The sequence below is a fragment of the Sciurus vulgaris genome, assembly GCF_902686455.1.
Source record: "Sciurus vulgaris genome assembly, chromosome: 10".
Classification (NCBI taxonomy): domain Eukaryota; kingdom Metazoa; phylum Chordata; class Mammalia; order Rodentia; family Sciuridae; genus Sciurus; species Sciurus vulgaris.
In genome coordinates, this window is record NC_136470.1 from 89,274,366 (window position 1) to 89,301,038 (window position 26,673).

A 26,673-nucleotide genomic window follows, 5' to 3' on the forward strand; every position below is an offset into this window, starting at 1 on the left:
GTCAGCAGAAGTAAAAAACCAAAAAAAAAAAAACCAAAAAAAAACAAAAAAAAAACCAAAACAACAACAACAACAAAACCCCAAGAAAACAAAAAACAAAAACAACAACAACAAAAAAAACCCAAAAAACCACACACACACACCCTTAGAACACGGAGGAAAGATGCCCTACCCAGATTAGATTGGGGAAATGCAATCTCTAGAAAAGAATGGTGAAAGTGTGTGTTAATTCATTTTCAGTTGCTATAGCAGAATACATGAAACTGGATAATTTATAAAGAAAGAAGTTTATACTCAGTTCCAGAAGTCCAAGAACATGGAACCAGTATCCACCTGGCTTCTGGTGAATGTCCCATGCTACTTCGATTCATGGCTGAAAGCAGAAGAAAAGTAAGTACAGGTGAAAAAGAGGAGGCAATAAAGGAGGACCAATGCTTTATAATAATCTATTCCCATGGGAACTATATTAAGGCTTCTATGAGAGTGATCCCTTGTGACCCATGCTGCCTCTTACAGGCCCCATTATCTCTCAACATGGTTACACTAGGGGCCAAGACTCAGTGTAAGCTTTGGTAGAGACAAACCACATCCAAATGACACAGTCCACAGTCCATGCACAATTATTACCCTTTTTTTTTTTCGGTGCTGGGGATTGAACTCAGGGCCTTATACTTGCAAGGCAAGCACTCTACCAACTGAGCTATATCCCCAGCCCACCAATTATTACCCTTTAAAGACCTGAAACATTTCAAATTCCAGAACACAACTGGCTCTATGGGTATTTGAATCTCCAGTTCTTACTTCACAGTGTTACATAAGGAGTAAATGTGCTAATTCACTGTGGAAAGCAAGCTGTGCCCTGCTCTGAGTTATTCTATGTTGTATGGAACAGCAGCTTTCAGGCTGTACTCTGCCCTGAGTAACTCCATTTATAAAGTTTGCCAAGAGCCACTCCATTTTGAGAACAATTGCTAAGGCAAAATGATGTGGTAACTCTACTGGGCAACTAAATAACCACCAGATGTTGGACACACAGAATTTACTAAGAATAACCCCCAGTTGCTCAGCACCATCATAAGGCACAAACTGGTAAATTAATTATGCTAATAAAAAAGACCACCTGCAAACTTATTAAAATTCAATTAGCAGCACATGGGAATGTGTGGACATACCAAACCCTTATCAGAGGAACCATGCCCTGAGCTTATCAGACTCACCAGGCCATGTAATGAGGCAACCCTTTCACTTGAAGCACAAAAAAGGATAGCCACCTAAGACCTGGCACAGTAGCACACACAGACCAGTCATCTTATCAGGCCACAAACTCTGACTCTGTCCTGGGCTTCAACTCAGCTCCATGTCCCTGCTCCTCCCAAGTGCCTGCTGGCTGCATCTTTGCTTTGTATAACTTCTGTGACCTGAATAGCTCTGCACCCTGAGTAAGTTCATAATCTTATTTGACCACCTGCATTGACTCTTTTGCTTTTGCTTTTGCATCTTCTCCCTGCCTTTGCTCTTAATAAGGCCTCTTGAAACCCTGTGACCCTGTTAACCCTTTCTTAGCTTTTATGTAAAATGTGTGTGTGTGTGTGTATGCAGTATGATGTGTGACTTAAGTGTTATAGATATTAGTAATTAAGATTGAAACAGAATAAAAGAAACCGATTGCCCTTTTTAAGGCTACCAAATGACCCATAAATATTTGATGAATTAATGCTGATAAAAGTGATGTAGCTTATGGATATATTGTTAATAAATCCTGACATTGTGGAAATGTACAAACATGTCTGGTCTGTGTTTATGGCATAGCTCACTAATGACTTTTTTATTTTTATTTATTTATTTATTGTTTATTTTTTATTTATTTTGCAGTGCTGGGGATCAAACCAAGGGCCTTGTGTATGCAAGGCAAGCATTCTACCAACTGAGATATCTTCCCAGCCCCTTCACTCATGACTTATGTGTAGTGCACTTAGAAGAGAACCTGTCACATATCAGTAAGTTAATAAATGCTGGTTGTTATTATTACTACTACTGAGTCCTTTCTGACAAACTACCTTGTAGTATGTGCTAAGTTGAGGAACTGCTGAAATAATAACAGATGCATTCATTTATTTAGTTGCAACAGGGTTCTGAGCCTAGGTTGTATATGTAGTAGGTTTTGGACGTTTTGTTTGTGCCTGGAGGATTGGTAATGGGGAGTGCCTGGTAGGTTCTGAAAACTGAGCAGCCAAAGAATCTTCCTGGGGGTGGAGAGGGGGAAGGATCCTAAAAGGAGAATGAAGGACACAGATTTAGTTTGAAGGTCATGAGAAAGGAGCAATTCAGAGCATTACAGGGTATTTCTGACTCAATACTCCCAATTCCTACAGACTTCTGAATCCCAACAGAAGGAGACTGCAAGGAAAGAGCAAGTCACAGCTGGTCCTGTTGACTCAGCATGCAGCTGGGAGCATCTGCAACCACAGGATTCAGCCTTCCAGTGGCTTTGGCTCTGAGAGGAGAGGTTTTGAAGGGAACATGTGGGTAGGACCTTTGGCAGCCCCTGGCAGCCCCATCAGTAGCTCCTCAGGTGGACCCTGGCAATTTTACTACTCTTCAGGCATCTACAGTGACCAGAAGGGGCCAGAAGAGTACAAGGAAGAGCAGTGGAGAGGAGAAATACACACACACACACACACACACACACACACACACACACACACACATATCTAGATATGTAGAGATATATTTATGTATATTTATATATATATTTATGTGTATATCTATATATATTCTTTTTTGAACCCAGGGGTGCTTTACCACTGAGATACATCCCCAGCTTTTTTAACTTTTTATTTTTTGAACTCAGGGGTGCTTAACCATAAAGCCAAATCCCCAACTCTTTTTATTCTTTATTTTGAGACAGGGTCTCACTAAGTTACTGAGGCTGTCTTTGAACTTGTGATCCTCCTGCCTCAGTCCCCTGTGCTGCTGGGATTATGGGTGTGCTCCACCATATCTGGTACTTTTTTTTATTTTTTGAAATGGGGTCTTGCTACATTGCCCAGGCTGACCTGGAACTTGGGATCCTCCTGCCTCAGCCTCCTGAGTCACTGGAATTATAGGCCTGTGGCACTGCACCTGGCTGAGAAATAATGTTTCATGAACAATGCTATGACTCTTCTTTTACTCCTGGACTATTATGACCTAGAAAATACAGATTTCAAAAAGAAAAGAGAAGTTGTTGGGTGTGGCAGCACACACCCATAGATGCACCTACTCAGAAGGCTGAAATGCAAGGATGGCTTGAGCCCACAGGTTCAACACCAGACTAGGCAATGTATTGAGACCCTGTCTTGGGGGTAAAAAAAGAAAAGGGATATAGCTTAATGGCAAAACACTCTTGGGTTCAACCTCTAATACCAAAAAGCAAAACAAAACAAAGTAGTAGAACAGATGAAAAAAAGGGAAAGAAATAATTGCTAAAAATAAAAGATCATATTTGAGTTGAAATTAAGTTGTTCTCTGTTTTTTTTTTTTTTTTTTTTTTTTTTTCCTGAACTTCGGGTGTCCAACAAATCATACCACAGCTTCCCTATAGAATGATACATTGGAGCTTTTGTATGCCCCAGGCAGCTAGTGGGAGAGATGGGCCAACAAAGATTTTCAAAACTGTAATACCAGTGCTAGGAAAGGGAATTTTCCAGTTAAGTATGGGGGCATGTATGTTTCTCCCAAATAAAGTAAATGCCACTTTCAAATGTGCTTCCTTAGACCTAATGTTCTTTTCTTAGCATGAATAGAAAGGGTAGATCAACTCAAATTGCAACACAGACAATGAATGGTAATACAGGATTATGTTAACACTCAAAGTGCTTAATGATGAATGAGTCATATGCCAGGCTGTGACAAAAGGCTTCACTCTTTAAGCGAGAAGTTCTGTTCTGGCACATTATTAATTTCTGAAGCTGAAATCCAAAGTAGATGGATTTAGGAGGTTAATCTCTATTTTATTGTAATTCCTTCTAATAGATGTTGGCCCCTTCTCCTCCATGCTCCCACTTGGATACAAGTTTAAAAACACACAATAAAATTCTTATTTTGATAATTAGAAGTTTGTACAAGAAGACTCTCAACTCCAAGATTTTTGGCTGTGATATAAAAAAGGGAAGAGCCAAACAACACTCTGCAAAGGGGTTTATTGGGGTGATTACAGGATTTGGGAACCTGAATCCTGAGGATCCAAGACTGCAGGATTCATGGGAGGGCTGAGAGGAGCTGACGGTATGCAGGAGCTATTAAAGGGCATAGGAGACTATCCAGGTGCGTTCTGAAAGTGCACAGAAGGACAGGGTTGAAAACCAGATGGTTGCCAGGCCAGTGAGGATGAAATCTGGACAAGCTTCAGAGCTTCACTGGCTTTTGAAGAAAAGAGAAGCTCCTGCCTGGGGTTTATGGGTGGGCATCAGCCTAGGTGTTCCAGAGGACATTGACTGGAATGATGTAGGAGGCCCTGAAGAGCAGGTAGAAGTGGAAGATCAGGTAAAGGTGGAATAGCAGGGTGTTCATCAGGTGGCTGAATTTCACCCACAGTTCCACCAAGTGCTGCTTCCGGACTTTCAGTTCCCATTGGGCTCTTGCTGATTCAGGTCACCTATTTGGCTCTTCCTCTCTGATACCTGATACCTTCACCACCAAGTCTACTGCCTCCTTCAGCCCTGTGGGGAGGACAGAGACTCAGCCATGGAATTCACAAGTCATGTGGGCAGGAAGGGAGTCAGAAGAGGAGAAAGGAGTAGAGAAGTGGAAGAATGGGAAGAGAAAGTGGGCAGTGCTGGCTTCCTCACCAGGCAGGGGCCCCTTTCTGGGCCCCAGTGGGGCAGTACCTCCTTGGGCTGGTGTAGTGCCTCAGCAGGGAGTGGAGTCACCCAGGCATGGGTGGAGGCTGGGTAGTGGCCAGGTCCAGGTGATGAGGATGGTCTCCAGCAGGCTGGCCACTATCAAAGACAGACACAGGGTGAAGTAGAATCTGAGGGCAGTAAGTCATTCATCATGAGCAGGAATAAGCTGTAGCCCAGCAGAAAGGTCATCTTGAATGGGGCGCAATTCTGATTTTCTGCCATTAGGCAGAAACTAAGGGTTTCAATGGCCACCAGAAAGTCACTGGGCATTATCGCATAGAGCCTGAGCTTGAGTCTGATGACCATCTGGTAGGGAGAAAAGGGAGGATCAAGTGAGGAGTGACTGGAAATTGCCAAGTCAGGTAAAAGCAAGAGTTGGGATTTATTCCAGGCTAGACTATCTAGTGAGGAAACGTTACCTCATGTCTCTTTCAGTATCCCCTCTCTCCATGCAAAGGTATCACAGAGCTTGGTTCTAACACGCTGCCTACCACGGCATGTATCTCTCCCCTTCTTGGCCCGAGGTGTCAACTTTCTCCACTACCACTGTGTTCTCAGCAAGACTGTGGGAGCAGATGCTTTGGAATCACATGCATTTCATCTTTTGTTTCTGCTTGCTTTTTTCATCGAGGCCTAATCTCCTGTGACTTTCAGATACACTCTCAACACCAGTGGGAGGAAAACTAGGTGGTGGAGATGGAGCTTCTCAGGATTTGGAGTCAGGATATCCCTAGGACTGTGCTTACAACTCTTCTCCCCATATTTTGTAAAACAATAAACATGAAGACTCCTGCCCTCCAAAAATGTTTTTATAGTCTTTAGGGAAGGGAGTTTCACCCAACTTTAAACCACTGACACAAGGAACTTTGCTTTCTCCTCAAGGAAGATTTACTTGATGAATAATTTCTGAGGATCAGGTATTATTCTAGCATTAGTGATATATCAGTAAAAAAATGTGACAACCCCCTGCTCCCACAGAGCTTACATCGTAGTAGAGGATGTAAGCTGCAAATCATAGAAGACCACAACCAGGGCCCCTGAGCTGTGCAGAAAATGCATACTGGTTGTTGCCTACAGTCATCTGCACTGATCTTTGGTGGATCCCCAGGAGCACCACTCTCCCTTGTTCCAAATGAGGTTCTGTGATGTGTTGGAAAGCACCCTGCACTTCTTTGCCATGCCCAGTTCCGTGCCCTCCATTGCAAAGGAGACCCAGACAACACAGCTCCTCAAATGCTCTCAAGCTTCTTACCCACATTGTTGGAGTCCTCAACGCTCAGCTTCCAGACCCCTTCACTGTACCTTCTCCTCCCTCAAAACCCTGTCTCTGCCTCTTTACAGTCTACTTTAATGAGCCTCCCTCATTTGTGTAGATGATAGAACCAAAGGTGAGTGCGCAGTTCTGTTCATCAGAGGGGAAGGAAGAGATGTCCAGGTGACAGATGCCAGCCTCAGCACTGGCCTTCTGTATTTGATGCAATCTCCACTGTTAACATAAACCACAAGACCTGTGGATTTCTGATCCACATTCATGCTGAATGTGAGATAGATAGAGAGGTGGATGCTGTGAAGTCCCCAGCAGACTTAACCTTTCTCAGATCACCCCAAATTCTGGGCTCCTACCCCACTCATCTGACTTCTCCCCTATCACCAAAGTCTGAGGTTTGTAAGCTATTCAATTCAGACTCTGCTCTTTCTAAGTTGAGCCTCCACTGGTTACTGGTGCCCTTCTGTGTAGCTGTGGTTTCCTTCTTGTTTTTTTCAGATCTGACACAGCCCCTCAATGAAGGTATCTGGAAGCCATGGTTGCTCAAACACTACGATGAGCTTCTTTTTTAAATTTATTTTTTAATTTTCTTATGATGAGCTTCTTGATGACCTCACAATCATCAGGGTTTCACCCATTGAATGGGTTATACCAGATCTAGAGGAAACCACAGCATGAGATAAACGTGCTGTATGTGAGACAGATAGGAAGGTTGATGCTGTGAAGTCCCCAGCAGACTTGACCTTTCTCTCTCATTTTAATCTGGCTCTGCCTCCTGCACTTACATTCCTTTTCTCCATAATTTCTCACTCACCCACTCCCCTCTCTGGTGACAGCTGTCATGATATCACTAGCAAAGTTTTACTTGATTCTCTGGCTCTGGATCCCCTGGGATGGAGCCACTTAAGTATTGGCTTTCATGAACTTGGTTTAATGCCACCTTCTTCCTGTGCTTCATCTCTTCTCCTTTAAGCTGGAAGAATAATCAGCAAATTTCTGTTTTCATTGTTGGTCTGTTTGAACTTATCTGTTTATGGTATTCTCAGTTCTATGGAATTAGTCTGCAAAGCTGGACCCTGGAATTAAAAAAGAAGAAGTACCATAGTAAAATAAATAGAGAACTGAGTCCTACTTAAAAATTTAAAAATTGAAAGACAATTTTTATCCAGGATCATTAACTCCAAAAAGACAGGTTTATTGCCACCATCTGCTCTATATTCATTTTCAAGGCCATATAATGTAGCAATTATGAGTTTTAATCAGAAGCCACCAAAAACTGTACTTTGAACCAATCCAGAGTACATCCAGTGAAAAACCCATTAGAAGGGTCCATTGGGAATATGTTTCTGGTGGAATATTCCAAAAGGGAACAGACTCTGTGTGCAGTGATATGGCAACATACCCTATCATGTCTCCTTACCCTTACATTGAGTCTCAAATTTTAAAAAACTTTTTAAAAATAATTTTTCCAAATTTGTATGTAATAAAATACATATAACATAAAATTTACTGTTGTAACCATTTTTAAGTTTATGGTCTAGTAGCACTAAGTACATTCTCATTGTGCAACCATCACCACCATCCATTGCCAGAACTCTTTTCATCTTGCTTAACCGAGAAATGCTATACCCATTAATTAAGAACTCCCTATTCCTCCTCCCCCAGTCTCTGGAGACTGCTATACTACTTTCTGTCTCCATGATGTTGACTATTCTAAGTACCTTATGTGCATGGAATCATACAGTCTCTGTCTTTTTTTGTAATTGACTCATTTCATTCAGCTTGTTTTATTGAACATTACTGTCCATATCGTAGAGTGTCAGAATTTCCTTTTTTAGAGCTGAATAATTTTCCAGTGTATGTATATGTTACTTTTTGTTTATTCACTTATCTGGTAGTGGACACTTGGGCTGTTTCCATGTTTTAACTCTTATGAATAATTCTGCTATGAACACAAGTGTACAAACATCTATTTGAAACCCTATTTTCATTTCTTTTGAGTATATACCCAGAAGGGGGATTACTGAGTTACATGGTAATCCTATTTTTAACTTTTTGAGGAATCACCAAATTTTTTTCCACAGCAGCTGCACCATTTTACATTCCTACCAACAGTGCACAAGGGTTTCAATTCCTCCACATCCCCAGAAAGAAAACAAGGGACACTGGGAGAAGTGTGAGCTCCATGTTCCTGGGCCAGGGAGAGTGGAAGGTAGTGAAAGGTGCCAATGGGAGTTGAATCAGGGATCTGTCCTCAATTCAATTTCCATGTTCATACATACAAACTTGTTTAAAAGCATATGCAAACTCAGCCCTGTCCACAACTTTACAGTGTCTGCTCTGTCCCCAATCTCACAACAAACCTCTCCACCTGCACAGAATGTCCTTCTATGCTTACCTCGGCCCTTGAGCCATCTGGGTGATGTCTGTAACAAATTTTGCAATCACAGTTCTTCTCACTGTATTAATAAGGCATAGATGGTCATAAATTAATGATAAGAGAAGTAACCAGGTATGGTATCTATGGGATCTTAAGGAAGCAACTTTTTTGTAATTTAGTGAGTATATACCGTGTCTCTACTATGTGCTGTGATTGTTTTCTTCTGAAACTCATAGTCTTCATCATTGAGATAATCGTAAAGAGAGTTTATTGATATCCATGTCATAACCCCTTTCTAGTACTTGCGTGGTACATTATGTGTTACTATTTCTGGTGGAGTCTATTTTATCTATCTCTGATGTTGCACTATCCCTCATTGCTCATTTTCTAGAATGTAAAAGAAAAATTATTTTTCTTGAGTGGAAAAATTATACTGAAAAAGTTCCCATCTTTCATGAAAGATTGTCTCATCCACCTCCATCTCCTTAGCATCTCCACTGGCCCATTTCATTTGGCCTCAAGAGAGCTAAGAAAGATTTTTTCCCCCTTAACATCAGTTGATACTCAGAAACCATGAGGATAGATTATAGGCCTGGAACAGGAAAGACATGTGGAAGGGACAAGAGCCTCAGAAGCATGTGGAGTGAAGTAACCAGAGAAGTGCCAACTCTTGGTTAGGATTCTAGAAAAAGATAGGAAGCTGTCAGTATCATGATTTCCCATGTTTATCAAAACTAATGTCCAGTTATTGACTAGGAATAACAAAAAGTAGCCCAGCTACGTACTATTTCCCAGTAGTTCTGTGTTTGCTTGGCTCTTGCTCTTATCCTGTCTTATTTTGCAGCTGGAGTTGGAGGATGAGGCAGAAGAGGAATCCTTCTCCCTGGAGCCAGCCTCTTTCCATCTCCCTCCCCTTGGCTCTTCACTGTGGTCTTGGTAATGATGCCAACCTTCAAAGGTCACAGTCCTCACCTTCAACTCTAGTTTAAATAATACACACATCAGGTGGCATTACTTGCTGCCTCTAACAAATATACGTGGTGACAAGAGAATGTCCTGCAGGGATAACCCACCCAGTGGTCTAAATATAGTCTCTAAAATTAACTGGAAAATAAATTTGGAGAGAAGGAAACAAAAATGTGACATCACTAGAGCAGCGTGAATCGCCTCCTCATGCTTGAAAACCACTCAGCATATAATGCATCACCGAAAAGGCACCTACCTACCGGTGCCACTGCTTTCAGGTGGCACAGGCCCTCCCTAGCCACTGGGATCATAGGCATACGCCACCACACCTGACCCATGGATTGTTTTGAAGCAAATACTACTTTAGATAAACAGAGTAAATTTAGAAAAAAAAAAAAAACTTGACAAAATCATTTCAGGTAGAATACAGAATATAGACTGCAAGTGGTATGGTGTAAATAAATCAAGAAATTAAAAACATAAACTAGATAAGTTCTTTAAACATGAAGTTTGATTAGAACTTTAAGAAAGCTACCAGCAAGTAACACATAAAATAGATATAAATTCAAACTGTTTCTAAATCTCCAAACAATATAAATTTAGACTGCCTCAAGAAGGAATATTTTCCAACTTTTTTTTTCTTTTCCTTTAGATCAATGACTTTCCAAGTGTAAACTACATGTATTCACCTAGTTCTAATTTTAGGATGAGGGTCTAAAAAAATGCTTTAGTACTGCTACTTTTCAAATATGCCCACACAGTAATATTAGCAGCTGAAATGTAATGTTAATTTTCCTCATTGGTGGCCTCTTATAATCAATAAAGCATATAATTTATGTTTTAAATACACACACATATACATTTATATTAAAACTATTTCAATCAAAATATTTTGATTGAAAAGTAAATGCAGCCTGTATACATGTGTGTCAATAATTAAACTATTGTGATTGAAAAGTAAATGCAGCTTGTATACATTTTAAATTTTCTTAAGTTGACATTCAGGTAAAAAGGTTATTATTACTAATATAGACCAAAGTTGTTTATCTCTTCTGATCAAAAGTTCCTATTTAGAGGACAACACTTAAAAAAGTTTTGGGGGATGACTGTTCTGCACTGTACTAAGTCTGCACTGTACTAAGTCTGCCTAGGAAGGCTTCTGGCCTAAGAAGTCTCCATCTCCATGGACTATTTGATTTGGCCTCCCTGACTTAGTGGGACCTTGTTGCTGCACATATAATGCCCGGACAGATGCCCAGTCCATAATTCAGTGATGTGGGAGAATTCTCCATTCACATCTTAAGAGAGATGCTAGAAACACCAGACTGCTTTATTCAACTAAGTAATTAATTCCTAATTGTCACTCTGGGAGGATTAAAATGCCAAGTCCTGTTTATGGGCCATGATGTTTGTTATGTTAGCTGAGTAGATTTAGAAGGTTCTTCTGGGTGGAACAAACAGCCAGAGTAAAAACATGGAAAAACATGGTTGCCAAGACCTCGACTTTGAGTAGGGGAGAATCAGGAAGAAGTGGCATTTTGAAGGACTTGTACCAAGCTAAAGTTTGGTTTAATCTATTGTCCATTGTTTCCCAAACAAGAATAAGGCTCAGACCAAGGGAAACAGTTCTCTTAAACCCCTGAGGCTGACTTAAGTCACTTTTATTATAATATTACTTAAATATGTACATTCATAAAACCATGTACAAAGTCCTTATGCCTATACATATATCACTATAAAATTAAATTTGCAAATTATATATCAAGATTATAAATAAAACATTAATTTATTATAGTGGATAATGATTTTTTTGCTAAAACAAGATCACTGCTGCTATTTTGTAGCAAGCAACTAGAGTTTGAACACCAGCCACTTTTTGAACACCAGTTATTTTGTGGGGGATGGTGGGGGCAATTTGCTCTTTGCTTGAAGTCTGGGGAAAATTACTCCCCCAATCTTTGACAACCCAGACACATTTCAAGAAGGGCATATTTTATTATCAATATTATGTAAATAAGTAAAGTTTCTTGGACAGACCAAGATAGGGCTACAATACTTTGAAGCCAGGCACCAACGCTGTATAGTGTGCATCCATTATTTTTCAAAGAAACTATAATAAATATACTTGAAGTATTTCAGGGAGATGTTAGAAGTTTTTAAAATTTTATAAAAAGTTATCAGATTTGCAGCTATTGGGTGCTACAGTATTTGAGGCACAGTTGAACGTACTGGTATTCTTCAGTGAGGTGGGATCTCATTGCTACCTTAATTTTCATTTTCCTGATGATTAGTGAGATTGGGTATCTTTTCATATTTGAGCAGTTGTTCGGGTTTCCTTTTCTGTGAGCTGTTTATTTATATTACTTTCCTTTTCTTATTGACTTGTAGAAATTATTTGAATATTCTGTATTTAAAACATCAGTTTTAATTTGTGGTTTATCTTTCATGTTATGGCATCTTGTACATGTTTTAATTTTAATATAGTAAACAATTATCAATCTTCCCTTTATTGATTTTTTATCTCAAGAGATTTTCCCTACTCCCAAGTTCATAAAGATGTTTCCTACTTTCCTCTAAAAGACTTTAAGTTTTCTCACACCTACATCTTTGATCTACCCCAAACAGATTTTTCTGTGTGGTATGAAGTAGTAAGTTTTTCTTTCATATGGATAATGAATTGTTCCAGTGTTATTTGTAGAATTTCTTTATTTCCCCACTGATGTTTAAGGTTTTCTCGGTCACTGGTCAAATTTACATTTGTGTCTGTTTCTAGGTTTTCTATTCTATTGCATTGGTCTATTAATTTATCTGTGTTCAAGAATACACTGGTGTCAATAACTTTAACTTTATGTTAGTGTCTTCACACTAGCTCATTAGTTGTTTGAAAAGGGACAAATCACTTTACCTACTTTTAAAGTGGAAAATCATACCTAGAAATAGGGTTGTTAAGGAAATTAAATGCAACAAAATCGTTATGTAAAGACCCAGAAAGAGTAAGGAGGCACTCAATAGAGCAACCTTTATATTACGATAATGTCGAAGAAACAGATAAAACAAAAACGAAATGCCAGTCCCTCTGAAAGTCCCATTTCTATTTATTTATTTATTTTTAAACAGATGAGTTCGCATACCACTTCTAAGGCTCTTGCCACTTTCAAAGCTGTGATCTAGGCAGCATACTATGTGACGAGCAGTTGGGTTGAAAGTGAGAACGGTGTACTATGCAGCATGTAGGGTCGAAGCAGGAGTAAGCAAATGTAAAAAGGTAAGTACCACAAGAGAGAAGGTCTGTGGCTGGGGGGGCCCATGGAGGCTCCTCTCCAGGCAGAAGCAGGCTACGATGACCTTCACGATATTTTCTGGCACGTGAAGGGTCACAAATGGCTTGACAGCTCTGCCTACAAACATCAGGCTGCCGGCAAATGAAGGGCCACCGGCTACCCTCCCGGATACCCATGGGGACACACGACCTCAAAGAAGATTCCAGACAAGCTCGCAGAGATAAGGGAAGGACGGGGCAGCATCGAGAGCGCGGTGGAAAGAGAGCAGCTCCCACCCCATCCCTGGTGTCTGCGGTGCTTCTGGGAAATGCAGTCCTTTGCTGCATGCGGAGCCAGGGGCTCCGGGAAGGGGGACTACAATTCCCTTCAGTCTTGCGAAAGCTTTGTGCAGCGCGCTTGCGTGGTGTGGCAGCCGATGCCGCTATAAAGGCTTGTTTTGCTCCGGTGCAGATGCTCGGGAGCGTGGTTGAGTGGCCAGCGCTCCTATCTGGGAGCTGGGGAGCAGGTAGGTGACGGCTCCAGCCTTACCCCTACCGTGTCCTCTGATTGTCAGGGGGATCACCCCCTTACCTTTCCTTGAGGTGCTGCGGGCTGTAGTCAGGGGTTCGAGGAGTTCGCTGGAAGCCGGAGACCTGAGAAGCGGGGCCTGGCCTCCTTCTGTTCTCCCTCCTCCCTCTCCTTGTGTTGCGATCTCAGAGGGCTTTCGGTGGGGTCTTTGCGTTCGAAAGCAGGCAGGTAGGGTTGGAGTGAGTGGTCGGGTGCCGGCTCCATCCCCGGATGCAGCCACCAGGGGGTGCTGCGTTCCCGGGCTGTGGGTGTGGGTAGCAATCGCCTCGCCTCGCCTCGCCTAGCCTAGCCAGGCCCGTGCGGGCGGTGGGAACGCCCTAGGGCAGGGGCTCCTCGGGCGAAGCTGGCTTGAAAAAAGACGCTGCCCCAAAGATTGTGGGCGGGAGGCCTGGGCACTGGCCTCAAGCCGTGAACTGGAGACCGCGAGGTCAGCCACCTCCGAAGTCAGTGATTCCCTTCGTTTTTGCGAACCGGTAAATGGAGGTACGTGACATAAGCACGAACAGCAAGCGTGGCAGAGCCGGGAATGGAGCCCATATCTCTTGACTGTCATCGGGTGCCCTTTTCACCTCTACCACGCAGCTGTGCGCTGCTTTGTATTTATCATACAGGGTCATTTGGTTCTGCACAGACGTGGGAAGCTGGAGGCGGATAGGCGCAGGAACGATTGAGAAAGTTTCAGAAAGGTTTTGAGGGAGGAGATGGATAGGTTATACAGTGGTCTTTAGCGTAAGTGAAAGGCAAGGAAGCTTGGAGGCACAAGTGGATGTAGGGGGCGTGGTAAATATGTATCCTTTTAGCTTCAGGGTTTCCGTGTGCCGCTTTAGGGCTTGGCGAACGGTCCCTGAGGTACTGGAAACTACTTAGGAATGTTATGATAAGGCAACTTGGGAACACTAGTCTGCCTGGTTACTCTTCTTGTAAACCTGTGCGGCACCCCTCCCCCGTGCAGTTGAGTCTGTATCGCTGTGCAGGGAGCGTGTCTACCCTTTTATCACTGGCAGGAGACTTCTCGATACAAAAGGCAGTTAGCTGACCAAGTGGTCTCAACCCAGTCAATTTTGAGTCTAGGCACTTGATTGGGGTTCCCCCACTTTGATTATTATTGTTCTGCCCTTGTACAGCTCTGACAGTACCTTAAAAATCCCCTTCTTTTCTTCCCTTTATAGCTGAGACTTGTTAACCTTTTAAAGACTTTCCAACAACTTCAAGGTGGAACAAGAGAAAAAACATACAAATAGTATTAAAAAAAAAAAAAAAAAAAGGTCTGGCCTAGTGATCTGTCCTTCGTTGCTTCAGAGTGGTGCCTTGTTTCTTTCCTACATCTATTTGACTTCCTTTTGCTTAGCTGGCCTCCACGTGGAGTGCCCTGTCATATTCCTGAGACACAGAAGATGGTGTCCTCCTTATTCAAGGCCAAGAGGCAGTAACTTTTTGCCTACTGGGGGCCTGTCTACTCTCATGACTACCCCCTTTTTTCCAGGAAATTTAAGAGATGAAAGTGTTAAAGATAATGGAAACAGTTCCTCATATCCTTCCTTCTTAGAATAACTTGGTTTCTTAGGGTAGTAGCTTACTAAAGTCCCTATCTTACATCAGTCACAATAGGCACAAAACAAAAATTATTTCATCCCTGCTCCTATCTGCTCACGAGTTCTGCTGATTCTGCTTTTCCTTTGAAATAAAGTAGTTGAAAGAATTTGGCTATCCTGGGTTCTTAGGTAAATGAGATGCTCTTTATGTTCTTGATGTGCCATTTGGTATTGTAAATGAGTTGGTTATCATTAACCACCCCTTTTCAAGCTCCCTACCCCATCTCCCTGCCTATTTAAAAAGTAGCACTAATCCTCTTCACATAATCTGCTAGGCTAGGCAACCTTTGAAGGGCAAAGTTGGACTTCTGTGATCACTGTAACAAGAAGGGTTCCTCTGATCTGTAGCTACAGCCGGACAGTGGGGACACTGGCAGATGCCAGGTCTGTTTATAGTTTAGCCTTAATGAGGTCTCAATGACGTGATCACTGTACGCTTGCTTAGTAAGCCAGTGTTCTTTATGGTGCACTTTGTCATTGGACAAGGTGATTTTTTTTTTTAAGATAAATAATTTAGCAATACCAATTTAGGGTACTTGAATCAGGATTTTGAAAAATAAGTCAACTTTTCTTTGTGCTGGTAACCTGTCTCTGTGGAGTAGATTTAGTCCTCTTTAGTTAGAGGATTAGTAAGTGTTTTTCTCTTTTTTTCTGATACCTTTAAAATGAATTATAATTGTTAGAATTTTGTGCTACTCGGAGGAACTGTACTTCTAAGTCACAGCCCGGGTTTGTGCTACATTGTAATTTCTAGTGAGACTACTATGCAATGGTTTTCTCAGCTTCTATCTGGCAGCTGCAAACCTTCAGAGTGGGGGAATGTTTTAAGACTCTTCTGTGTTTATTTTTTTTTAAAAAAGTGACCAGAGTTGATAAAGGAGTATTGATAAGAGTCAACCAAACAAGCAGTGGTTTAGAACAGAGTTTCAGGTGGAGACCAGGTGAGAATAGGGAATTTATTGTTGTTTTTAAATAACAAATTTACGAAGATTCAATTTATATATCATAAAATTTAAAATTCACCCTTTTAAAGTATACAATTTAATGTTGTAGGTTCTTTGTGTATATATACATATATACATATATATTTCCTCATAAGTGTGCAAATATTCTAATTTTAGAACATTTTTAGTACCCCAAGGGGATTTGTATTTAAAATTGTGTTATCCTATTATTTTGTGTTTTAGCTGTGTAATTGCAAGGAACTTAAAAATAATATGAGTTACTCTATTAGCTAACTGTAAAAATAAAGAGATAGGATCTATCATTGATGGATAAGTGTTTTGTAAATTTTTATTTAGTAAAACTTGTTAGGAGAAATGATATCCATTTTAAAATTTTTGAGTTTATAATGTTTAGAAAAAGCTGAAATTGTTTCCAGAAAGTCTCAAAAAGAAAAAAAATTATCTAAATGCTGCATACATTGCTTTTGAGTGTAACTGAAATGGGTGGGTATTTCTTTAATAATGTGTTCATTATTTTTTAATAAGTTTTTTCCCTTAGGGGTGGGAGAAGTTAATTTTTCTTTATTATGCTGATTTTTTTCTTTAAAAAATGAAATGGTAGTTCTAAAAATTTTGAAAAATTATTTTTATAGCTTAATAATAGAAAGCTTTAATACGTTTGCCCTTTTTTTCCCCCCAAAGTACTTTAGAACATGTTTAAACACAATGTAGGAAATGTCTTTTCTTGATGAATTTTTAATTTCAGAAATTCCAAGTGAAACCAAGTGTCTGTGAACCCTGGCACCTCCACTCAGCAAAGATGAAGGATATTGACATAGGAAAAGAGTACATCATCCCCAGTCCCGGCTATAGAAATGTCAGGGAGAGAAGCAGCACTTCTGGGCCGCACAGAGATCGTGAGGACTCCAAGTTCAAGAGAGCTCGACCGGTCAGTGATTGCTTTCCTAGTAGTCCCTTTTCTTATATGCTTGTCGTATTAGACCACACCTAATTTTTTTGTATGGTACATAATTTAAACCTCTATTTTTCTTCATTGGCTATAGGTCATGGTTAAGAATTTATAGTTTATGGTTACTTGAGCCTGGAGTATAGCTCAGTGGTACAGCAAGCACTTAGCCTGTAAGAGCCCCTAGCCTCCATTCCTACACTAACAACAACAATAACGCCCCAAAATCAGAAAAACAAGAATTTATAGTTACTTGTGAAGGAATTGGTGGTTCACGCTGGTTCATAGTAAACACTCAGTAAGTGGAAGGAGCGTGTCCTGCAGGCTCTTATCTATTTCTTCCTTCGTGTTCTCTTTCATTTACTCCATTTTTGTTGTTTTCTGAAGAACTTTAGTTTAAGAGAAGATAACTTATCCCTCTTGTTATTATTAGGGGGAAGAAGACAGAAGGAATTTGACCCATTAATCTGCATTCATTATAATTTGGGGATTTTTTTTTTTTCTTCTACCTGTGTTTTGTGTTTAAAATATGAATCCTTTGGAGGGACTTGCTCTGATTTCAGAGAGTGATTGGAATAATTCTAGATAGTTGATGGATGATCTGTAAGTTTTTCAGGTGAATTAATTAATGTAAAGCAGTTTTAAATAATAATGTTTCCTCCAATAGAAATAATGAAGATATATTTTAAACCGGAGGATTTTTATAGCTTAATAATAGAACATAGTACATATATAAACTGGAGGCTTATAATATAAGTACATATATAAACTGGAGGCTAAATATTATATTTATGTGTGTGTATATATGTGTGTGCATATTATATATGTATATAATTTCTCCTAAGAAAAAGCATATTTTTCTTGAATTGCTACAGTAACTAATAGGTCAGAATAGGGGTGTCTAGGCAGTTGAGGTTTATGTTAATGTATTTGCTATGTGAAAACTTAAGAAAGACATGAATTTTGCAGTTGATAGCAAGTGTTTCATTTGCCTGACATTACTGTTCCTCTTTGGTGCATTAAAGCTGTTGCTTTACTAATCAACATTGTTTCACTCATAGGTCTTCTCTATCTCTGATATTTAATTACTCTAGAATATGTTTCCATTCAGTCTTAGCTTTGGAAAAACAGATTCAATGTAATCATAGTCACTTACTTCTTTGGTGCCTGTTTTGTAACTTCTCTGGGTCCTTTGTCTAGACCTTATGTTAATTAAACATTTATTGAATATATTCTGACACCATCAGTGTAGCACGTGAAATCACAAAGGTAACCTTGGAGTAGGATTTTGAAGGGTGATTAGGTAGGAAGGCTTTTTAGGTAATAGAAGTAAAGACCCAGAGGCATAGGAAAAGTACATGGCATGTTGGGACCTTGGATAAATTATATCATCATCCCTTTGTCATTTATATATTAAATGGTGACAATAGTGATATTTAATTCATGAGATCATTGAGAATTAAGTGAGATAATGTACACAAAATACTTTGGATGGTGCCTGGCATGTCCAGTGCTCAATAAATATTAGCTCTTAGATATAAATGTCTAAAGTGTAGGATGTGTAAAAGGGGTATAGGTCAGGAAAAACTGAGCATGCTGTGCCAAGGAATATTTTACTGTGGGACATTGGGGAACTATCAGAAATTAATGAGGGTTTTTTTTTTTTAACCTCTTATTTTGAGGTAAGTGTAGATTTACTTGCAGTTGTAAAAAATAATACAGAAAGTTCTCTTGTATACTTCATCCTGTTTCCCCCTCAGTGGTAACATCTTGCATAACTATAATACAGTATCTCATCAAGATATTGATTGTCCTTGATCCAATCATTTGACTTTATTAAGATTTCACCAGGTTTACATGTACTACTCAGTTGTGTGTGCACATGCATTCTATGCCGTTTTTGCCACAGTCAAAATACCAAAGTTCCATTACGAGGCTCTCATGCTACCTTTTTATAACTACCTTACCCTGCCCACTGGAAACCACTACTCTTTTTTTCTTTTAATCAACTATTTGATGTTCAAAAGAATTTCTAAAGATGTAAACAATTGTAACACAGTAAAAACTAAGAGTTATAGACCAGTAAGCTAAAAATATTCTCTGGTTCCAAGAAGTCTCCTAAAGTGGTTTAGAGATTCTTTTTTAAATTTTTATTGAAATGGACATGATCAAATATTTATTTGAAATAAATATAAACTGTTTTAAATAAAATATAAAAACATTATCAAAGTTATTTCACTGAAAGAGTGTTTACTGCCACCTGAACCCTTGTAAATATGCATCACTGACTAACATTAGGACCAACCAGACTGTAAGATAAACTCACATTTCCCTAACACAAAATCCAATATTTGTAAAACCCTATTAATATTAGTAGCATGAATGCTAGTAGAGATGGTTATCAGCTTACAATGTTTTGATTTATTTTTTCAACTTACAATAGTGTGAAAGCAATATACATCCAGTAGAAATTGTATTGCAGATTTTGAATTTTGGTCTTCCTTAGACTAACAGTAGTGGACTGATAATCTCTTGTGGTGCTGGGCAGTGGCAGCAAGCTTTAGTTTACTACCAGTCTCATTATAACAAGTGAAGACTACTAAGACTATAACAACATGTTGCTAAGCTAGCATGTGCATGCAGTAGGTTAGGTGTATTCAATGCATTTTTTATTTAAAAATTTTCAACTTACAATGTGTTTATCAGGATGTTTATGAGCGAGTCAAGGAGCATCTGTTCAGGGAGTATTAGTATAATGAATGTCTCAGTGTGATTTAGATTAATTGAAAAAAGAAATTATAAATCATTATAGACTCATATTAAAATAATGTTATACCTATTGCAATAATGTCTGTGCACACAATAAATATGATCAGGAAAGTACAAAAAGCATGGGGGCTAGGCCCTTATTAAAGTCATAACTCCTTTCTGGATTCTGGCAAATATCATGTGGGAAACCACTACTCTTTTCTTCATCTCTGTGATGTTGTCATTTTAAGAATGCTATTAAGTGGAATCATATAGTGAAACCTTTTGAGATTGCTTTTTTCACTCAGCCTAATTCCTGTGATAACTGCCTGTTGTGGTGTGCATCAGTAGTTCTTCTTTTTTTTATTGCTGAATAGTATTCTCTGTTAGAAAAACCAGTTTGCTTAACTATTTATCACTGAAAGACATTTGAGTTATTTCTGGTTTGTAACAATTACAAATAAAGCTGCTTTTAACATTTATGAACTGTATTTTGTGTGAATATAAGCTTACATTTCTTGAATGAATGTCTAGGACTCTAAATTACTGGGTCATATGGGTAAGTGCATATTTAGTTTTATAAGAAACTGCAATATTCTTTCCCAGAGTGGTTGTATCATTTAACATTCACACCAGCAATGATCCAGTTTTTCTGCATTCTTACCAGTATTTGGAGTTATGGTTATTTTTGTTGTAGACATTCTGATTGGTATTTCTGATATCTCATTGTGGTTTTAATTTGCATTTCTCTAATGGCTACAGATGTCGAAATGAGAACAGATTTTTAAGACTAGATTTTATCTTAGATTAGTCTTGAGGCAGTGCAGAAAAACCTTGTATAGGAGAGACAAAATACAGGAGCCATCAGGAGTCTGCTCCGTCAGTCCCTGTGAGAATGTCCAAGGGTTTCAAGATATAGAAGTGAGGATGGAGGAGGTGAAAGAGGTGAAGGGGAGGGAGGCTTGGAGCGTCTGAGATTGGTGGTAAGGATTTAAGACTGTTTGTGGACATAGAAGAAGAGAAGGAGAAGATTTAGTAGAAAAGAATGAGTGATTTTGTTTGCTTCTTGGCTTAAGATCAAAATGAGCGATTTTGAACATGTTGAATTTGAAGTGCATCCTGGTAAAATTATCAGTAGGTAGAGCATGGACCAGAAGTAAAGTAAGGAAGGATTTTAGACTCATTAGTGTGCCCATGTGAAGCCATGGGTGTGGGCACACTTTCAAGGAAAGGTGGAACCTATGCAGGGTGTGGACCTGTGGAATTCCTGGGGACAGGACCCTGTTGGATTTGTTGAGGTAGAATTGACATTAAGGTGTGCAAGGGCAGCTGCAGACTTCTTCCACAGGTGGAAGAAGTGCAAATAGAGTCACTGCTGATTGAGTCAGCCATTGTGATAGCAGGCTTCCCTCTGTGCCAAAACCTGATCTCGAGCCACAGGGAAGGCTAGTGCATCTACAAGGTTTGAGGAGTCCATGTGAACTTTATTTTCACTACACTTGCCTGTATTGTAAACTTTTAAATTTGGGTGCTGTTTTCTTGATTTTTACTGTATCATATACCCTCTGAACATTTTTTACTCAAAAAATTTCTTGTAGTATACTTTCTCTTTTTTTTTCTTAGCCTTGACCTAAGCAATAAAATCATAGGTTTATTTATCCTATTTTAGTGTATACATTAAAATGAATACATAGCTATTAAGTATTTTTAGAAGTTCATATATCATCTAGAATCCTCTCAAATACCACCCATCAAAAAACACAATTTCTCAGATATATTTATCTTGAGCTTGGCTCATATGTTAATAAGCTTGCTCACAGAAGGAACCAGCAAGATGACGAAAATTTTCCAGCCTGAGATTGTATAAAAGTGGATAATTTAAGTTCTTAGGAAGCAGAAAACCTATATAATCATGTAGAGTTTTATTTTTTTTAAAGTGAACAGCTAATTGTGCAGAGATTGCAATTTCATGTCACATCATCATAACAATCATTTCTGTATTAGTTGTTAGAGAGGTGATCTGGGACAGGACCTCCCAGATGCCAGGTATGCCTGTTGTCCATAAGAAATAAAAAAAAATACCTTTCAGTAACAAAAGATAAGGAGACATCATATTTTCTGAATTGGAAAACTAGGTTTCATTCACCTAGTTTAGGTCCATTTAATGTGGAAGCATGAAACTGTGTCAAACAAATGTCAAAAGAAAAGGACCAAGGAAAAAGTTCTGATTTTAAATATACCAGTGCTGTAAACAAAGGCTCTGAGTACACAGTTTGCTTATATTTCTTTAACACTTTTTTTAGATGTTGATAGACCTTTATTTTTTATTCATTTATTTATATGTGGTGCCAAGAATCGAACTCAGTGCCTCACACATGCTAGCAAGTGGTCTACCACCGAGCCACAACCCCAGCCCACTTTGCTTATTTCTTAAGTATTGTCACCAAATCTTTCTTTTGGGATATTCTGGGAAATTTTTCTAATCAGTCATGTCTTTGTAGTTTCCCACATCTGCTTAGAGATAATGAGGGTAACTGATGCAGTTGTACATTTACTCCTTCTTTAGGGCTATAAAGTTAATTTCTGTGACACATCCAATTTTAGATTTAGCTGACGCCCTTTAATCCTGAGTGTTAATAGTGGTGCTTTCTGTTGCTGTTAGTTCTTTGAACTAAGAACTAGCTTTGACTGGCATTCTTTCAACTTACTTAAAGATTTATATCTAGGCCACTTCTGAACACTGTTACAATGCCTGAGGTCTCATTTTTCAGGTACAGCTCCTTTCCTTATAATTGCATTCAGATATGCACATGTAGATCATATGACTCCACAGCCAAAAAATGTATATATAATATATAATATATATTTTCATTCTTTCTAGTGGTGCCAGGGATTGGACTCAAGGCCTTGCATATGCTAGGCAAATTGTACCCCCTGACCTACATCCATGGCCCTTTAAAAAAAATTATTTTACTTTGAGACAGGGTCTCGTTAGGTTGTCCAGGCTGGCCTGGAACTTGTGATCTTTCTCTCCAGCTTCCTGAGTACCTGGGATTATAGGCATGTGTCATGGCCCTGATTTTTCTTTTCTTTTTAAGGTGCAGTGTTTGATCATTTTATAATTCAGCAAACATTTGTACACTCTTCAGAATGCAGACACAGTGCTTCCCTTCAATAGAAGCTTAAAATCATGAACATGTACATGGATTACTGTAATTTAGGTGCTATAGAAATTGACAAAAAAGAAGTGCTTCTCCCTTAGAGAAGACTTCAGGAGGAGGTAGCATTTCACTGGTGGCTTGAAGAATAGGCAGCATTTGAAGAAATGAAGAAAAAGCCTGGCAGAAGAAAGTGTTATGGGTAGGGGTCACTAGGCCCTTTTGGTATTAAGCATAAAGTATGTGGAATCACAAATAGGGATAAGTCAGTGAATGTTCTTGAATAAGTTTGGAATTTTGTTGCTTTAATAGTTAGAAAAAAAAAATCATTATTTAGACCAAAGCAAGATAAAGCTATGGAGACACTGAGATAAGCTTCGATTGTGGTGGTCTTTCTTCTTAGTGCTCTCAGACCAAAGCTAAAGGTGACTTGTTTTTCATGGGCATGTCTAATCTAAAAAGGGAGGAAGAATGGAGAATGAGCAGGAGTCAATGAAAGTTCTTGTGCCATTAGTACTGCATTATTTTTTCTCTTTACCCAGAAATGCTGTTGGTGGAATTTTCCTCCAAGTTAGAATATTCTGCATCTAGGAAAAGCAACAAAGCACAAGTGTTCAGAAAATCCAGGAATCTTCACTTAGCAAATTTTAAATTCTGTATTAGGCAGACTCTTTAACCTTGGTTGGAGTTTTTATGATTAGTTATTTGAAATATTTTGGTGAATTGAAGTTTTTGCTTAGGACAAAGATATGAATTTTGGATGTGGGTCTAATCTTAGCAGAAACAATTCTATATTAGGAAAGAAATGGGAGCTCAATATGGCAAATGTGCAACATATGTAAGATTATAACAGAAAAAATAAATCACCCTAATTCTTCTACCCACAAACACTGTTGTTTTCATAACATAGTTTTGCCCAGTAACATTACACTTTTAGAGAATTTGACCCTGAAAGCTTTTCTCTACAGATTAAGGATATGTGAGTTTGTTTATGCCTTTGTGATGTCAGAGTCAAGAATATTACCTGTGATTGTACTTGCTCTTAGGAAGGAGAGCAGGATGAAGGAGATAGTTTCTGTTTGTTTTAGCTCTGCATTATTTTTCTCTGGACTGGTACTCAGTGACTTAGCAGATTTTCTGGATAGTGTTAAGATGAGTAAGAACACCTGCCCCGCCCCCCTCCCCTTTTCTTTTCCTCCATAAAAAGCTTTGCAAGGCTCAGTAGTCTCTGGGTGCTGCTGGGTGTGATATGGTATCTGGCCCACTGCCAGCTGTTGGTCTCCGGTAGCAGCCCAGAACTCTCTGGAGGAGATGACAAACAGGGCTGCCATTGGTGCAGAGCCCAGGTGACTGTGCCACTTGAGACTGCACTATAGCTCCCCTTGAAGGGGCTCCCGAGGCTGGCCTGCTGCCTTGATCATGAGCTCTCACGCTGCCAACCTCAGCAAGACTGCTGCTGCCTTCCCAGGAAACACTGCTACAGGGAAATAGAGCCTACTGGCGAGAGTTACAAGAGCTTTCTGTCAAAAAGGGAAGAAAAGTGTTGGAACTAGATTCCTGTTTTCAAAGCAGTTTTAAGTACCCAAGTCTTTATTTTGTTAAGTTGAAAGTTATAAATGACCAATGAAAACTTTCAAGGAAACCTTGTTTCTGTTTTTAGGTAACTTCTGCTAATGCTTTCTTTAATGTGTCAGCATTTTCCCCACTCTCTTAATCAAAAATAAACGTATCTGGGGCTGGGGTTGTGGCTCAGTGGTAGAGCACTTGCCTAGCATGTGTGAGGTACTGGGTTTGATCCTCAGCACCACATATAAATAAATAAAATAAGGGTCCATCGACAACTAAAAAGGATATTAAAAAAAAAAAAAATACCAATATCAAGAAGAAGAAACAGGGTCTCAAAAATTTTTTCAGTGGTTGAACCTGTCAACTTTTAAACTTACTAATGTGAAATTTATTTGATGCACTCACATCCACTAATTAGCAGAATTCACTTGGCTAGTTCTTCCTTCCCTTCCCTCCTTTTAGGGAGTTAACTATCTGTTTTATGTGTTTTAATTATTTAAGATTATTTTCTGAATTAACTGTTCAAAGAATCAACTTAATTTTATTAATCAATATCAAATGAAAATGCATTTAACAAAACCTGCTCATGAAGACAGAAAGCAAGATTGATTTATGAATGTATGTACTTTAAAAGACAGATGGGATCATAAAGGACATTCTGACTGGCTCCCATTTAGTCTCACTTCTCTGTGAGAGAGGCCCAAGAGAGAAGTTTGCTGGGAAGACTGGGCTAGGACTGTGTGCTCCTCTCAGTTATTTCTGCAAAAAACAGAGCTCTCCATTTCCCTTCAGTGTTAATTTCTGCTGCCCATTCTCCTGGCCTAGTGGGTTGGATTGTTGAAAGATGCATGGAACAGCCAGCTAATGCCAACAGCACTGACAACTGTACCTAACTTTGGAGTTCAGGATATGTTTGTTTTAAAAGTTAATATAGACAAAAAGGATTCATTTTTCTGTGTCATAGAAACAGACATATTCAGGTTGTTAGAGGCAAACTACACAGAATGGATTGCAGTAAGTGACTATAGTTGGTTTGCTTTTTAAGAATCTCATGAACTTTATAACCTTCTATTTACTTTTGGTTGACATTGAGCAGTTACTCAGTTTTCTTAAATGTGGTATCTCATGGTAGAAAGAACAACTCAGTTGTCCAATGAGAGTTAGGAACCTTTGGGTTTCTTCTTACCATGGTAGGGAGTTCTAGCCTGCTCTACAGTACTGTGGTCACATATAGAACCCCTGATGCCTGTACTAAGCATTTGATATTTAACACTCTGTAGTAAGCATTGAAATATGTTTTATTTCCAAATTCTATTTACATATGTTTTTCTTAAAGCTAAACCCTGAAAATCTGATTTCTGAAGGGATTTTATCAAGTGCAACAGGTCAGTATTCACAAGTTCTGCTATCTAAATCAATGGTTTTTAGACAAGGCTGAATATTAAAATCCTTTAAAGAATATTTTTTAAAAAAATACTAATATGCCCTATCCCAGACCAGTTATATGAGTCTTTGAGGTAGAACATAGGTACTGGTATGGTTTTAAAGTACCTCTGGTAATCCTAATGTGCAGTCATTGCTGGGAACCTCTGCTCTAGATCTCATGGAATAAAGGCTATTTGTTCTATTCCCTCAATCAAGGGTCTCCAAGTGTTTCCACACCCCGTGATTCATTTTCATTTTAATCCTTTGAAACGTTATCATGGTATTAACAAGATTAATTTCCAACCCCAATGTAATAGGAACTTTGAATAAAGTTGCTTAGAATTAAGCTTATGAAACAACGGAAAGCCCTCAAATTCCTACTGATTATGGGGTAATGCAAGGTTATGATCTCTGGAAAAATACCTGTTCTACCATGGTGCTGGTATTAAGTTCTATCCATTGGCTTCATATATTTACCCTATGAATTGTGTAAATATCTGGTCAACAGAATGAGAGTTAACACAGCATAGCTATAGATGACTGAGCCGATGCCCAAGTTAATTCATTTTCCCAGCCTGGTGCAGCTGCCAAGTGGTAGTGCTGAGATTGGCAGGTCCCATGACTTTGAATAGTACGCTCTTCCTACTGTTTTCTGCATCTTCCAACCAGGAAGGCTAGTTCTAGAATTTTGCTGACCCTCTTGTCTGAAGTGGCTGCTCTTTGGAAGTTCTTAAGGGGAAAGCTTGAGATGGTCAGGCTCATGTTCAACAACCCTCTGGGAAGGAAGGAAGGATGTGAGGTTTTGGAAAAGAAATGTCCCAGGGTAGGAAAACCTGAAGTTAGCTGGTCTTGGGAGAATATCAACTTTTAAATTTCTTTTTAAATTTAAATGAAAATTTTAATTTCTCCGTTTTTAATTGAACTATTAA

At 39.1% G+C, this 26,673-nt stretch overlaps 1 protein-coding gene across 6 annotated transcripts in view; it reads left to right on the forward strand.

The window, feature by feature from the left end:
* The first annotated feature begins 252 nt into the window (after window positions 1–252).
* Window positions 253–26,673, forward strand: part of ABCC5 (ATP binding cassette subfamily C member 5) — a 90,090-nt gene continuing 63,669 nt past the window's right edge. For 2 of the 6 annotated variants that reach the window (XM_079101529.1, XM_079101534.1), the window contains exons 1-2: window positions 253–390; window positions 16,647–16,829. In XM_079101529.1, the coding sequence (XP_078957655.1) occupies window positions 355–390; window positions 16,647–16,829 (219 nt within the window). In that variant the 5' untranslated portion in view covers window positions 253–354. Of the gene's footprint in view, window positions 391–1,872; window positions 1,998–13,127; window positions 13,283–13,337; window positions 13,828–15,042; window positions 15,566–16,646; window positions 16,830–26,673 lie in introns of those variants that run through there. The other 4 variants (XM_079101532.1, XM_079101531.1, XM_079101530.1 and 1 more) reach the window with 4 other exon arrangements.